At 37.8% G+C, this 17437-nt stretch overlaps 1 protein-coding gene across 1 annotated transcript in view; it reads right to left on the bottom strand.

The window, feature by feature from the left end:
- Positions 1 to 15740, bottom strand: part of LOC132118057 (chondroitin sulfate synthase 1-like) — a 75334-nt gene extending 59594 nt beyond the window's left edge. The window contains exons 1-2 of the mRNA XM_059527561.1: positions 15021 to 15740; positions 11563 to 12058 (exon numbers count right to left, since the gene is read on the bottom strand). Coding sequence (XP_059383544.1) covers positions 11563 to 12058; positions 15021 to 15331 — 807 coding nt within the window. The 5' untranslated portion in view covers positions 15332 to 15740. The remainder of the gene's footprint in view (positions 1 to 11562; positions 12059 to 15020) is intronic.
- Positions 15741 to 17437: the final 1697 nt, after the last annotated feature.

The following is a 17437-nucleotide window of genomic DNA, read 5'->3' on the forward strand; positions in this document are numbered from 1 at the left end:
ACACTGCACTCCACTGGGTCTGCCGCAACACATTTACGATGCCGAAGAGTGAAACGTGAAGTCGTGAAAGATGATACAAATGCAAACCGACACTATTATTATATATTTAGCCCCACCCACCGAAGCTTCGAATATTCGATATTGATTGCCACCTAAGCTTCGAAGCTCAAAAAATGGCATTCGAAACAGCCCTACTAGAGAGCCTGTGTGCATAATCATCAATAACAGGCCAGTTTCCTGCAAGGTAGACAGGCTTCAAAGACAAACATCGGAAAGTATAATTGAGGCTGTAAGGTTGAGGATTTTAAAGCACGAGGCGATCAGTCGGCAGCTAGCAGCGAGCCAGTCATTCCCTTCAGCATTCCTGAAGTGGCACACACTGAGCTCACTGTAGAGAAAAACAGAAGAGACATCAAGTTTGGGGATTTAAAGGGGCCACATCTTAAACTTCTGTAGCATCAGCAGTCAAGTTCTTACACCAAACTGCCAAAATTGAGTTGATCATGACCATTTTTCTGCCACTCTAATTGACCCTGTCCAACAATCTATGCCTCTCTCACACTACACACCATGTTCTCATGCAGTAAAAAATACATGGCGGAGTAAAGAGGAAACAAACAAGACTCATTACTTGTTCAACAATGGATCCTCTGCAGTGAATGGGTGCCGTCAGAATGAGAGTCCAAACAGCTGATAAAATCATAACAATAATCCACAAGTAATTCACACCACGCCAGTCCATCAGTTAACATCTGGAGAACTGAAAAGCTGCATGTTTGTAAGAGACACGTCCAAGATGTTTTAACGGTAAACTGTTGTATAATCCATAATAACGCTCACATCAAAATCCACCCACGTGTTTGATTAAAGATGTTTTGAACGGTTTTCACTTTTTACAAACATGCAGCTTTTAACAAAAGATATGTTAAATGATGGACTGGAGTGGTGTGGATTATTGTGATGTTTTCATCAGCTGTTTGGACTCTCATTCTGATGGCACCCATTCAGGATCCATTGGTGAGCAAGTGATGTAACACTAAATTTCTCCAATTCTGTTCCAATTTGCATCAACTACTGCATTTTAGTATTCCATTAACACTTGTATGTTTCAATACAAGTAGAAAAGAAATGGGAAGGAGAAAAAAATAAAATAAATAAAAAAAAACACCTTAAAATGCTAAATGAAACAACCGTGCCAAAGAAATGAGGCACAGTACTCATACCTCCAGGTGTCCAATCAAAGTGAAGTATGAGTCTCTTCAGCTCAATATGTCAGCCTCAGGTGCAAAAAACTGCCCTTTGCAAAGAAAAGCCATTTTTTACAGCATCACCTGATGACTTTACCCTCAAAGATCACACGTGAAACAGCTAAAGAACAAAAACACACTGACTTTAAAACCTGAAATCTAATTGAATCAGAGCAGTGGTTGAAAGCCAAGTAGATTGGTGAGGTAAAAATAGATTGGAGGCAATTCCACAAAGACACTCTTGTTCGAGGGTTTCTCGATGAAAACACGGAGGGCAAAACAGCGAGAAACACAGAGGCACACTTATAAAGATAGCCTGGGTGCAAGTTAGCATCTCTCAGAGGAAACAGATGCTGTTAGCTTTCACTCGCATTAGCTGTGCTTTGGCATGTCTGCCTGTTGCCATGGAAATGATGCCAAAACCACAAGAACTCCACTCAAGCCACTCAAGATTTATATCGTTCATAAATGCTGTTCTTTTGAACTTTCTATTAATAAAAGAATTATAAAAAAGCACCAGTTTCCACAAAAGAATATTCAGTATTTCCAGCATTGATAATAAGTAATCAGCATATTAGACTGATTTCTGAAAGACCATGTGACACTGAAGCCTGGAGTAATGATGCTGAAAATTCAGCTTTGCATCGTAAAAAGAAATTACATTTTTAAATATATTCAAAGAAAACGTATTTTAAATTGCAATAATATTCCACAGCATTACAGTTTTTACCTTAATGTCATTTACGTAAAGCCATTTCAAAAGCAGATAAATTTTTTTTTTTTTTTTGATGAAAGAGAAGAAACATGACATTCTTTGCAAAGTGTATTAAGAAAGGAAAAGGGAATTTTTAAATTGATCCATCAGTCTCCTTCCAAGGAACTATTGTAATCAAAAAAGCCTTAGCGTGTGGAAAAAAACCCCTTCATTCAGTTTCGCAATGAAATGATAAAGAACTGAATGATGATTATAATGATGATGATGATCCCACGGATGGGAAAATCCACAAAAAACAACCCTGAGCTTAAGGTTTTTTTTTTTTTTTTTTTTTTTAAGACCATCAAAAATCTTAGTAAGGGGCGGACTAATGTTTTGATAGATGAAAACAATCTAAATAAGAACTAAAACAACTAAACTGAAAAAGTGAAGTCTTTAAAGCTATAAGCAAATCTTGAGCGCAACACGACTCAACCAAAATATTGCAAAACAATATGGAGTCTGTCCACTCAAAGGGCCAACACAGACTTGGAAGCTCTTTGTGTTTATGAATACGCTTGAAGCGACTGATAAAGCATGCTATATAATCGCCAATAACTTGTGCAATCGTATCTGTACGCAAACAGCTGTTACTCCACAGAAGGAGCACTTCAAGCTCGTTGGCTTTCAAGCTCCAGCAAAACCCTTTAGTCCTTTGTATGCATTTTTTAAAATGAAGCTAGTAAACATTTATTTGCTCATTGCAGCTATAATTTTAGCATCCTGCTCGGGAGCGCCGAGGAGCAACAGAATAACACACAGAGGAGTCCAGCGGCCACAGGATGTCTGAAAATACACGAGGTTTGCCACATACACGGCAGTCTGCTGGACGTGAAGATCTACATGTCACGTTCAGTTGCTCCTCGTTAGACAGACAAATTAAAAATGTGTAAAGAAAGCTGCAGACAGTGTGGACCCATGTCTGGGGAAAGATAGCATAAGAACTTGTAAACCTAATTAAAGCGTAAATAAATGCCACGATTTGGAAAAAAGAGCAACGGTGAAGCCATGTGATGCTCTAACAGAGCTAAAGAAGAAACTATGCTATGAATAGCTAATGTTGTAACTTTAATCGAATCAAGCTCAGAGCATCAGATCTTTGGGAATGTGTAATATGATCTAGCACTTGAGAGCTGTCGAGGTCAACTGGGCTTCAACCCAAACATGAACAATCAAGTGTTTCAAACTACATCTAGCTTTCTAAACTGAAATAAGTGGCCAATTTGGAGCAATACATTTCAATACATGTGTAAACATAGCACACATAAACGCTGGGTACAACAGATAATTTCTAATTCATTTAGGACTTGTCAGTGTAAAATAAAGACTAGTATAATCTAGTGTTGGGCGATATGGTCATTTTTCAAATAGTCATATCGTCAGCCCGTGAGATCGATGATAAACGATATTATCGTGCATGAATGGGGTAAGGGAGAGACTCTTTGTTCTTGTCATAGCAGAACTATTTGGTGTTTTAAACCGTGCAGGTGTGTGAGAGAGAGCCTATGGAATCACTAATAATCAAAAAATATATACTTTCAAACTTACTGATAAACTAAAGTTAAATATAAAAATACTGTTTTTAAAACAGCTAGTTCATATATAGTCGGACGCAACTGTCATATCATGCATCCAGGGACAAATTTGCCTAATCTGCGCACGGAAGTTATCAGTTTAAATGTTCTGCAAAATCAGTCTACGGTGAAAATCAATAGTAGATTTTATTTAAAGTTCAGCAGTTTAACACTAATAATGGACATAAACGAACACGTTAAATATAAAGTATTCAAAACGGGTAAGTTTATATATTTGGAGTAAAGTTGAACTGAACCGATGCATCAGTCATACAGCGCTTCGGACCGCGCGCCTCATAACGAGACCGATGCACCGCCAGAGAAACAAGAATGAGATGCATTCTAACATAACTGTGGCATCAAACTCAGTTAAGCCCCTTTCACACTGCCATTCCGGCAAATACACGGGAAAAGTGTTCTGGCAATTGTTCCCGGGTCGCTAGATTTTGCACTTTCACACTGCCAGTGATTACCCAGGATATGTGCGTGCTTTCACACACAACCCGTAAAAGATCCCATAATGACACGTGACATCAGGGCGTGATGTGTAATGTACGAGTCGAAAACGTTAGGCACGTTATACTTTCACTGAAGCAAGCAAACGATCTCGCCGTCAGCGCGGAAAGTGAGGAACTAACTTATCTCTGCTTCATTACAGTTTGCACATATTTTTTCCATAGCGAACGTTGATCTTCCTTCAAAACAGCCAGTTAAAGAGTCGCGTGATAACGTGCGTCATCACTTCGACACGGCATTAGATCTGGCTTTTGTTCACACAGCGCTCGTCCCATGTTGAACCCGGCAATGTTACTAGGTCCCTGACCTGGGTTCAATGCCGGAATCAATCCCGGGACGTGGTTGCTTTCACACAGAAGGCGACCCGGCATTGTTTCGGCAATATGCCGGGTCCGACTTGCAGTGTGAAAGGGGCTTTAGTGAGGGCTTGTTTTAAATATTGCACATATGTAGGCCATTCAGTAGGGCTGTGCAAAAAAAATCGTATGCGATTTTCATGCGCATCTCATCAGTAAAGACGCTCCTGTAATAAGAAGAATATCTCCAGCATGTGCGTTCAGATCAGGGTTGCCAGGTTATCACAACAAATCCTGCCCAGTTGCTTCTCAAAACTAGTCCAATCGTGTTTCCAGGAGGTTCTCCAATTTTTTGGCAGGGTTGCCTTGGTAAAATTCGCATTTTAGGGGCTAAATATGACGTTTTTGGTATTGTCGCTTCAAACCGTGAACATGAAAAACAACCACAGACTTGGCAACACTGGTTCAGGTGGAGCAGCAGTTACTACACAGAGCCATAGTCTACCGACAACTAACACAAAATTCAGGGTTAAAACTCTTGTCATCTGGCAACCGCTCTCATGAAAGCCTTCATAGTAGAGGAGTGTAGAGCAATCCGCTAGAACATGTTCCATTCTTTGGATGTTTGGCATGTCCTTTTGGAAAAGTATGCTTGAATTTGAAATATTCGATATTCACAATATTTTCTAAATTTACATCATCGTCAAGATTCAGATATTATCGCTAATATTGCTAGTATAAACTAGAATTCAAAAGTTTGTAGGCCATAAGATTTACAGTAATGTTTTAGGAAGAAGTCTCTTTTGCTCACCAAGGCTGCATTTATTTAATAAAAAATACAGTAAAAACAGTAAGATCCCAGTTTCAAATAACAGTTTTGTATTGTAATATATTTTCAAATGGAATTTATTCCTGTGATATAGTCTTCAGTGTCACATGATCCTTCAGAAATCAATCTAATATGCTGATTTGCTGCTCAAGAAACATTTCTAATTATCATCAATGTTCACAGCAGAAACCATGATATATATTTTTTCAGGATTCTTTGATGAATGGAAAGTTCAAAACAATCTTTTGTAACATAAATGTCTCATTTTTGATCAATTTAATGCATCCCTGCTGAATTAAAATATCACTTTGTTTTTGCCAAGAGTTTTGCTGAGCAGTCTGGGAGAGTCTCATTCATTAAAATACCATGTTTCTTACTTTCTTTAGAAGTGAACAGAATATTTTGGGAGTGCGTCTATGATGTATTATATGCCATCTACCGGCAATTATATTTTAAAACAGATAAAATATAAATGGAAAACAAAATTCCATCCATTGTTAAAATGCCACGGTGATGCATGAAAATGCACAATAACCCCCAAAAATTTTTATTATGGTAGACAAACATTGCGGTGAAGTTCTGGCACAAACTATTTGAGCTTTTGAGAAAAGCTTCACATATCTGCGCACCCTCAAAACACTATAACGGAGCGCAATAACGACCCATCTCGCATAGATCTCCAAAAAAGATTCCATGAAAATGGCCACAAAATACAGGACTGCACAGCAGTATAATTCGGGGCTTCGCCGAGTGGCAAGAAATAGACGCGACTACAGGCATTTGTTTGTCAAGAGCTCAAAGAACAGAATATGTGTGTGGGAGGCTGACTTCCTGTGGATGTCTGAGCAGAAAAAGAAACCCAAGTCTTATTGACATACTATGTGACACAGAGAAGGTGAGATAACGGAGGTCTGGATCATGAAGTAGCAGAGAAAACTAAAACATCAACATACTTCAGCCATATGACACAACTCAATATTTTGAGTATCTGCATATCTTAAAAAGCATTTTTCCCCAATCACAGGAACCATCATTAAAAAAAAAAAAAAAAAAAAACTTATGTTCAAAAAAGGTCTTACTGTGAATTGTGTTAATTGTGCCAAAACAATTCAACTCTCCAAAATTTTTCCAAAGCAAAATGCAGTTTGAATAACATTAACAGCAACTGTCAAAGCAACTGGCCAAATTGCAACACAGTGAATGTCTATGACCTTTATGACACAGATCTGTGGTCACACTGACACAACAGATGCATGGAAATACGTGCTCGCAAAGGGAGCTGAATCATGCATGAGAGCGCCCATCATTGAAAACTAACAGACAGATGCAATCATCATTACATGGGAACCGGAAGCAAACAAAGTAACGGCACGATGCCAACATGAGGATAGATGTCAAAATGACTCGAGGGCTTGGCTGCAGACCAGACAAGACATATCCGTTACACACACTGTATGAACTAAAGGAGAAAAGACTAAGACAATGGGAAATCAGTGTAAAATAAAGACTAGTACAAACTAGGATTTAAAAGTTTGTAGGCGGTAAGATTTACAGTAATGTTTTAGGAAGAAGTCTCTTTTGCTCACAGAGGCTGCATTTCTTTCATTCATTCATATTTCTTCAAAAAATATGATAAAAACTGTAATATTGTGATATATGATTACAACTTGAAATAGCTGGTTTCTGTTTTAATATAATGTTAAAATGTATTTTATTTCTGAGATGATCATTTCTCCAGTCTTCAGTGTCCCATGATCCTTTAGAAATATGCTGAGTTGCTGCTCAAGAAACATTTCTGATTATCAACATTAAAAACAGTTGTGCTTTTGTGACATGTGAAAAATTAGATTTTTTTAATGCAGAGATGAATTCTTTGAGATGTCTTTTAATGCCTCCTTGCTGAATGCAAATATTCATCTTTTTGTTGTAATTTACTTGATTAGTAAAAATGTCCCTGGCCTTCCTGTGCATGATTCTGAGAGGCCCTATCTATTCTAGCAAGAAAACGACCTGACCAAATAAATGCACTGACAGTTTAGTGACAATAGAGTCATAAATCAAGGTGGAAAAAGTATGGAGCCCAATATTGGCTTTCAGCTTCCATTCTTTGTGTCGCCATTTACGGCTGTTTTCTGAGCAAACAGATGGGCTGACAACTAAATAATGGCTGAAGAACGGCTTGTCAATATCATTCAGAATGTGAGCAATCACTTAGTCACATGACTGAGACAATGACGTTACGACGCAACAAGCGAGGAGCATCTTGCATTGTTCTTGCTCAAGGGCTGTTCTCTATTTTCAATGGAACAAACTACCACTTTACAATGCTCCTAATTGGCACATTTGTTTGGAATAACTAAGACAGCTCTTATTTCGGTTGTAATTTGCGAGTTGAAGTCCCACACGTCGTTCAGACAGAACATCTGTGACAATATAATTGGTGTAAAGATTAGCCAAACTGCTCTGCTGAACAAGACGCCTTCACTTCTGCATTCAGTGTGTCTACACTCAATAACATGCAACAGAAAAGGGATTTTTAAGGACTTTCCCTGAGAGTGTGTTACACAAGAACTTTCTAGGCTTTACTAAAAAGCACAAAGATGCAAACTTTAATTTAGTATATTAAAGTTTAGTATAATATATCATTTCAAATGTTCCAATTCAACTTTATAATTAAAAATTGTATTTGGAAAATGTTAAAATTTAATACACTTGTATATTATTAAAGAGACAAAGTCTAATAAATAATAATAATAAAGTAAGAATAATTAATAAGATTTATTATTAAAAAAATTGTATTGATAAATTATATATATAAAGAGAGAGAGAGATTAATCATAATAATAATAATAATAATAATAATAATAATAATAATAATTATAATTTATTGTATTTTTGAACAAATAAAATTGAGCCATGGCAAGCCTAAAAATCTTTATTTCAAACATTAAAATTCTTATGGATCCCAAAATTTGGAAGAGTTGTATATATCTAGGGTTGAGAGTTGAAAATCAATTCCAATTCCAGAATCGGATACTTGAGGTCAGGAATCGGATACTTGCTGAAAAAAAAAAATTCAATACATCTATCAATTCCGGTGTGCGTATCTTTTATTTAGGTGGCGAAAGGGGGCTGTAAAAAATGTATTTGTCTTTGATTCATTCAAGAGATTCATTCAAATACACTGATTCATCCAGTAGTCATTGAATCATTCCACTCATAAATTTCATGAGATTTTGTTTAGTTGTCTAATTTTATTTTTCTTCAGAATTGTGAGAGAACAATAACCACCAATTAAAAAAAAATAATAATAAAAGATAAAAATAAAAAACAGTCCACTTCTAAGTAGCCGACTGATTTGTGTTCAGGGTATTCTGCAGCTATTAAATGTTTTGCAAAAAGAGACAGAATAAAGATGTTAGATATCGAAATGTTTGACTCCAAATCAGTAAGTCTATATCAGTCACTCCCCGCCAGAGACACTGCCCATCAAATGCAAACTTCAGCAGGAGTGGCAAAGACAGAACGGTTATGTTTAGAAACTAAAATGTGGAAGGCAGCGTTGAGGGCAGGACAAGGTCAGCATGTGAGAGACACCAGAGCAGCTGTGGGACGCATCCCAGATCGACAGCTTTAATATGACACAGGTGACAAGCTCCGGGACTGAGCACTGCCAAGGTTTGATATCAGTCTGCTGAAGTGTAAAAGATTAGATAAAAGACTGCCTGTCCATGCAAAACTCCCACACGTCACTGTGATTATCCTGGCCTCTGGATACTGCTCGAGTCCTGGGTTTAATCCAAGGAATCATTTGTGTAACTCTACAGTCAAATTAGAACTAAACCTGCATTCAGAGAAAACCTGTCCATTTTGTTATAGCCACTTAAATCGCGCACAGGACTCATCTCAAGTAGCTGCGAGCCCAAAGCAGAGCTCAGATGAGACTGTTTGCGCTCTGGCCATAAACAAACACAAGTTGAGCGGCAGCACAGACAGATGCACATCTGAGGAGCTCCAAAGAGACAAAGACGCTTAATATCAGTATTTAGGGGAGTAACAGGCTGCCAATTTGAGCCGTGAGGTCTTTGAGGTCACTTTACTCGCGGGGCCCGTCGAGACTTGCAGTGCAGTAGGTCCATAAAGAACCAGAGGCCGAACGCTCCAACATTAATAGCAGGTTGCCCAGCTGTGCCGTCTCTAACTAATCCTGCACGGCTGTAATTAAAGCACACATCAAATGCACATTAAAATCCCATCGGCCCCAGTCACGGGGGAGACTCTTTAAGACTCAGAGGTTCCACAAGCCGAAAAAGACTCATGAAGCACCTCTGATAACTTTCCAACCCTTCCATTTTTCCATTTCGCAAATTTGTGAAAAGCGATGTCACATTTACGGTGACGGATCGCGCATGTGGCTCCTTCATCGGGAGCAGAAGGAAAAAAGGTAATCTCGCCATGACGGATGGTCTTGGTAGACTAAACGATACGCAAAGACTTTTTTGAGTTGTTGGAGAAAAATGCAAAGTGCTTTACTCAAAACTAGCAGAAAATGGGAAAGAGCCGCTTCACATCGTCTGACTGAATCCAACGTCTATTTGAAAGAAAAAGAAGGAAATCCAGATAAAACATAAAAGAGCCGCACTAAATATCAGTTTCCTTTCCCTTTTCCATAGTAAACACCTGGAGATGTAGATGGAACAACATGTCCGGGTCACATTTCACTCTATTTTAGGTGCATGATGTCATTTTGCACGGTAAAAATTATTTTCATGAAAAAGAAGCAAATTAGGCTCATATCTGTGATGCCTCCTGATCATTTTATTTGCAACAGTCATTCTCAATACATTTTCAATACTGCAAAACAGTATCTTTTACTCGATTAGACCCAAAATACTGTAATTTAAAGAATTATAGAAATATATATATTTCAGGTTTTTCACATTCCAGTAATAAGAAGGAATGGTTTTTGGAGTAATGAGAACTGATGGTAGCAGATGTTCTTGATTTTCATAAACATACATTTATATTAATATATTTTATATTGTGTTACAGATATGTGTGACGTGTGTTACAGATTGGGCAGTAATTTAACTTTACATTATTTAACATTGTGTTCCTGTAGCTCAAGTGGTAGAGCTTTGTTTGTGTTAGCAAGCGCAAGGTTGGGGGTTCGAATTGCAGGGAACACATGATAGGAGAAAATTGTTAGCTTGAATGCAATGTAAGTCGCTTTGGATAAAAGCGTCTGCTAAATGCATACATTTAATTTAAAATTAATTTAACTGCATTAACAGTGAAAACATTTATCTCAGTTAATATTAACAACATTTACTGAGATATTATTAAAATCAAAAGTTTGTCTGTTAATATCATTTATCATTTTAATGGACCTAACAATAAACAGTTGTAAACAAAGATCAATAAACGCTGGAACAAATTTACTGCTCATTGAAAGTTATTGCAGTTCTTAATGTTAACTAACGGGACCTTCCTATAATTTTGTACCATGTTACAAAATTGAATAATAAAAAATAATAAATGGATGAAAAATGTGAAGAATCTAACAAAAAGCAAAAATTACTACAATCACAAAAGAAGTTCTAAATGAAAGCATCATGGTAATAAGAACTGGGTCTTGGAATCATCTGGAAAGTGGTCAAATTTGTAATTATGAAAAAAAAATAAAATAAAAAGAAATAAAAAAACATTTTTAGTTTTTTTGTGAAATATAATGGGCATGTTCTCTGGACAGTGCATGAGATTCACCTGGATGCAAATGAAAGCATTTCTCAGTCTTTTCATGTTCACAAAAAGAGAAGGGGAGTAAGAGGCCGTCACAGCAGATTATGGACTCCATCCATTGAAGAGACAATGACTCATCTCATCTCTCCAAGGTGAGAGGTCACCCTTTCAAAAAAGTCACCGTCCAAAGCTTAATTTTCTATGAGTCACCCCATAACGGCTCTGATAAAACAGCTGATCTAGACCCATCATCCCTGAACAGCAGAGACAAGCAGCACTCCACTATTGTCCGGCTCTCTCTGTAATACCTGGTCAGGTATCGTCGAAACCCTTTGAAGGATCAAAGCCGCCCGGGAGTTTCGATGGTGAAAAGAACACAGGACTTTTTTCTGATTTACTACAACCTATAATTTTCAGTACCCGAAAATTGCGGCCCTGGGAGTTCAATGAAGAGGCTGATTTCAAACAATATGCATTAGAAACCTTGAGCCTGAGCTGAAGGAAATATAGGACACTAATAATTATGCAAATGGCATCCTGCTCGGTCTCGTGATCACGGTGTTCGACCCTGTAATTATAATCCAGGTGTATTGCACGTTCTTACCTCATAAGACCAGACACATTGGACACCGGCGAATCTGCGCACGCAGCGCCCCACCTCCACGTCCTCGTGGGTGGTGTACATCTCCTGCAGGCACTGGCGGATGTGGGGTACCATCCTGCGCAGCACCCCACGGCTCATGATCACGCCAGGGCCACCCATGCAGAAGTTCTCGCCCGGCTCAAGGGCCAGCTTGCCCAGTTCATCGCGGGCTCCCATGCCCGTCTGCCCGAGGAAGATGGCCTCGCTGCTGTTGAGACTCCTTAGGAAGCTCTCCAGCTTCTCGCTTTTGATGTAGACGTCATCGTCGGCTCGCATGAACCACTCGAACTGGTCCAAGTAATGGTCATGCATGTACTTGAGCATCATGAAGGACTTCTTCTGCGGAGGGTAGGAGTCATCCACATTCTGCAGAGCCACGATGGGGATGGGGATCGTCGTGTCTGAACCCTCGCTGGAGAAAAACTCCACCTTGCCCGGGATAGTCTTGGCCCAGGTCCTACATAATAGAGAAATGTGTGTGTGAGCACCATAATAATAATAAAACCCCTCTTATCAATGCCAAAAACCATGTTCTTAGATGTTAGTTATGAAGTAGTTTTGGGTATATTAAATTTTGTGTAAAATGTATTTTAGCAAGTTTGTGTACAAATTCTCACATCATCATTAAATTGTATTATCAGGTATGTGTAGGAAAACCAACGGAATATAACAAAAATAACATTATTTAAGGTGTCTTTCAGATCACTCAAGGTCACTGTACACATCAAGAGCAATATGATTGAACAACAACAACAATAATAATAAAAGTTATTATTATCATTTTACAATTTTTTTATTATTATTATGAAAAGTAAGGAAAAATATATTACTGTTGCAATAATATTACTGTATTGTAAAACAATAAAAAGCAGTTAAAATAATAATACAAATACAATACTAATATTTATGGCTGTCTTGCTTTCAAACATTAAACTAGGGCTTTTATTTTGGTGAGAAACTGTAGGGAGATGTTAAAGGTTCTCTTCTGCAGAACAGATTTATAAACAAATCTCATTGCAAGGTTGAAAAGGTTGTTTGGTTTCAAATGCACATTACTAAATTCGACCCAAACTCACAGTGCTTGGTTAGAAAAGCAAACCAAGCTGTCCCGGGACACTGAAAACACTGGATCATGAGCTGCTCATGTGTAATTGAACACAGTGCCACCGTGAATCACTCCTTGAGATTTGGTCATACTTCAAGTCAGAAAATACGGAAATCCATATAAATATAGAAAATACTAATTATGGACTGTAAATATCAGTACTGATCATTTAAAAACAAACAAGCAAACAAAAACCTAGGCTAAGTGCTATTGACATTAGCACTTTAAGACTTCAGAGTAGAAATAACACAATGGTTTATTATCAGATTGATGAATAGATTAAGCAGAGAGTAGCATTGGGATGATTCACATGGTTTAAAAACAAAAGACCCAAGCTGATTCACTATAAACATGAGAAAAGAAAACCGATCAACTAAATGCAGCACTCAACATGAGGATAAAATGCCAAATACTGTCATGACCCTGTAGGAGGACGCTCCCAGCAGCTGAATAAATTCAGCAGAGCTTCAGGAGATTCACATGATTTAACACTGCAGACAAGCAATCACGGGCCTCTGAAATACACTCAGTGTCCCGCATGTCAGCACGTGGAAGAACTGCACTGTTTTCCTTCAGATAATATCCACTCTGCTTGCCAACATCTAATTTGAACAAAACCCAACTTCCTGTTCTCTGCAAACTAAAGGGGAACACGGAGATATCGTGTTAACCTTTTGCACACTTCTGCAGTGCAGCCATGGTGTCAGTTCGACATTTAGCACTCAAAACAGCCAAGATCTGTTGTGAAAGACAACCTTGTTCATTTTCTTGCATGAAATATGCATGCATCTTTGCTTACATATACAAATGAAACAATGCAATAAATAATGGAGACTGTAGACCAGGGGAAGTAATGTGGTTTTGCAATACTTTGAGAACATCTTCAAAACGCTCCTGTGCAGAACTATAACTGTAGGAAATACAGCAACAAGAAAATCGGCCATCACAATACTCCCATGATGCTCTGCCTTTCCCACCAAGGTCAACCCCAGCAATTCACCCCGAAAAACCTCTCCAGCAAGGAATTACTGGCGATTAAACGTATGACATAAACACATCTCTGTCCTCTCCATCCTTATGCAAATTGCAATGGTAACCACCACAGTCTCTGCAAATGTACCACACAAATACTATTCCTGTAAAAATAATAATGTGGTAAACTGGCATTACTCATAAGTGCCACTAAAAACGAGAGGAAGATCGTGAAGGCTTCATATACTACTTGAAGATTTAATATTCAATTATTATGACTTCAAAGAACTAACATCATGTAGTTACTGTAACATCTTGGCAGAAACTACAGTAATAATGGTGATTGTTCTACTCTATAAACCCCAAAAGAGGAAATAAAGCTGATTTAAAATGATTCAGCATAACCCTGTTTTCTCTTCCTAGTTTGTAAAAGACCATCTATGAAATTATAACAACTACAGAAGCAAAACTACAAAACTATGACACTTCGGAGGAAATGATGGCTACCATGATAATTCTTCGTACATGAATCGGTTTAATAATAATGCTGATTAAACAGCAGAAATAAAATGATTCAGCATAATCTTGGTCTCTCTCCATCCTTACCATTATTTACCAATATATCCACTGCCTCCATCAAATAACCATAAAATTACTGTTAACACTATATTAAAAAATATATTTTTTTTAAATAACGTATTAAATTATTTTTAATTTACAGAAGTACAAATTAACTATGACATTTCGGGAGCAATTAGAGTTTGCATGGTGATTTCTCCTATGTAGAATTATTAATATTTTCCCCACCTACACACACACACACACACACACACACACATACAATATTAATAATACACTAATAAATTTATCAAAGTTGAAAAAAAGTTTAAATAAAATATCTATCCCCGACTTCTCAACATCCTTAACCATAATTTACCGTGGTACCCACATTCTCTGCCAAAAGTGGCTATGACGATAAAACTGGCTTTTGTTCCCAACATACATTTTAAAGAAGAGCTCGTATTCGATTATTTCTACTTTACAGGAGTAAAAACTAACTGACATTTCGGCAGAAACTGCGGTTTCCATGGTGATTTCTCGTACACGGACGAATATTTTCCACGCCTGCACACACACACATTTTTTTTTTACCCAAATAACGTTAATGCCGTCTAAAAAGCGGAAATAAAACATATCTAAAAAAACAAGAATATAATTGTTACTTCTACGCCGAATCTGTGGCAACATGCACCGTAACTAACATTACGTCGGAACTCTGTCGTATTTGGGCGGAAAGAACGGTTACCATGGCGATTATTCGTACGCAGACGCGTTGAATTACCTGTACGCTGCCACGGCGCGGTTGTTGAGGTACTTCTGCGCGGTCATGACGCCCACGAACAGGAAACTGCTGGACCGGGGCGCCGCGGGCTTCTCCGTGCCGAGCATCAGCGCCCCTCCGTACTCCTTCTTCATCATCATTATCCCCGCTCCTCCTCCGCAGCCGCCCGTGCCTCCGCCGCTCGCCCGCCGCTTGTGACCCGCTTTCTTCAGCTCGGTGGCCCGGGGCAGGATGAGCCTGGACGCCAGTGTGAACCCGACCACCAGCCCCAGCAGCACGCTGAACCACGACCTGCGGCTTCTGCCTGCCATTTCAGCGTACGCTCACACCTCCGGTTCGCTCGGGGCTTTAATGTCTTCACGCCTTCGGTTTTTTAAACGCCACCCGCTGCTGCAGTCCCGTCCAGAACGCTGGGTTTGGGTCCGAGCATGGTCACCGCTGATCACCGTTTACCGCCGCTGCTGAGTACGTTGCAGCGCTCCAATCCTCGTAGATCACCAGCCACTGCCATCTAATCGCCGACTATCCTATCCTCGCGAGCCACGATCGGCTTCGTGAACGTATCTCCTTCGCTTCGCGCCTAAATAGGTGATAAGTCAGAGAAAATTAACGGTCTACTGTCTCAAGAAGTGCAGCTGCATCCTCGTTCTCGCGACTATCTCGCCATTGTGAGTGAGCGCGAGTGCTTGAAACGCGTCTGCGGCGACGCGGCTTAACCGTCTAGGGTTTTTGACACGCTCGAGGCGCCGTAGCTCGTCGTTGATTGGCCGAGCGGAGTGACTGCGCACAGTTGGCTGATGACGTTCCATGCATGGGAAATGCGTTGCGTCTTTTTTCTCGTGAACTGAAACAAATTTTATAAGATTCACCAGGAAACTGTAATCAGTTTTTTTTATTTTGGGGGGAAATATGGTGAATTTGGTTTAATAAATCGTATTATGTATTTTAAAAAAGTACATTTGTAAAACCAGAAGCCTCTTTTCTATTAGTTTTTACAGAAAATAACTTTAGAGAAGTTTACTTTTAAAAACTAGATTTAAGTCTCAGAGTAAAACGTTGATATTGATGATGCACATTTACTTCTGAAGAGAGCTAAATATTCAATAAATAAATAAAATAAAAAACAAATGGATTTTTAAAGAAAAAACAGGCTATTAAACTGAACAAAAGAAAGGTTTTGTATCTATGGATTATTGTGGAGTAAACTGTTCAAGATTTTCAGAGGTATTATTTCACGTGCAACCTGCCTTTTCCGTTTCCTCACAAAATGTTTATTTATCTTGCCTATCTCTCAAAAAGCTATACAGTTTTATATATATATATATATATTTATATATATTTATTTATTTTAATTATTAACTAAATCTAGCAATCACTTCGAGGCTTGTTTAAATATTTTCTCACCATAATTATATTTGGATACTGCAATAACATTTCATAACAAGTTTAGACAGGTCAAGCTCAGTTTTTTATATTCAGAATTCAATATAATATTTTTATATTACATATTTAATAGTCAGATAATGATTGTTTAATCCTAATTCTATAATTTTGTAACGAAATTTCTCCCTTTTATGGAACTGTGACGGAAACCGTTTTAAATCACGTGCTAATCTCGCCACCTAGTGGATAAAGTTTTCCCTCGCGAGATTTTAGTTTGTATTTTAGTCAGGCCCTTCCTCTGCAGTGTTTTCTTTTCATGTCGCAACGCATACGGATAAAATATTAAACAGACAAGATGAATATATTACTTAATTTGTATTTATTTATCACGATGTCTGAGCATTAGGGTGCATTTGAATAATTTCACAACACTGCATCGATATTATTTTTGCCTAACTTCTACTAAATAACTTTTATGCAATGTTATTTTAGTATCAAGATAATATATATATATATATATACATATATACACACACGTGTGTGTGTGTGTGTGTGTGTTTAATTACGTCTATTTGTCTATTTTATTAGTTTTTGAAAAAATATATCTATGGTTTTTATTAATATTTGGTCCTTTTTATTATTTTAATACATCAGTTAAAATAAATGAAAATTAGTGTTTCTTCAAAAAATTATAGAATGATACAATAATATTTTATATGATTTCTGATGTTTTTTTTAGTTAATAAAAATATTTTTTTTCTTTTATGGTTAGAATAAACTATAATAACCTTGCTTTGCATTTAGAAATAATATATATATATATATATATACAATTAATTAACTTTAACAATTAATTCAGAACGCGGCAGCAAGATAAATTTTAAATGACCCAAAGAGAATACGTCACACCTCTGTTTATCAATTTGCACTGGCTTCCAATAGCTGCTCGTATAAAATTCAAGGCATTGATGTTTGCCTACAAAACTACTGGCTCTGCACCCATTTGCCTAAATTTGTTACTTCAGACTTATGAG

This window comes from Carassius carassius, chromosome 3 (genome assembly GCF_963082965.1).
Source record: "Carassius carassius chromosome 3, fCarCar2.1, whole genome shotgun sequence".
Taxonomy (NCBI): Eukaryota; Metazoa; Chordata; class Actinopteri; order Cypriniformes; family Cyprinidae; genus Carassius; species Carassius carassius.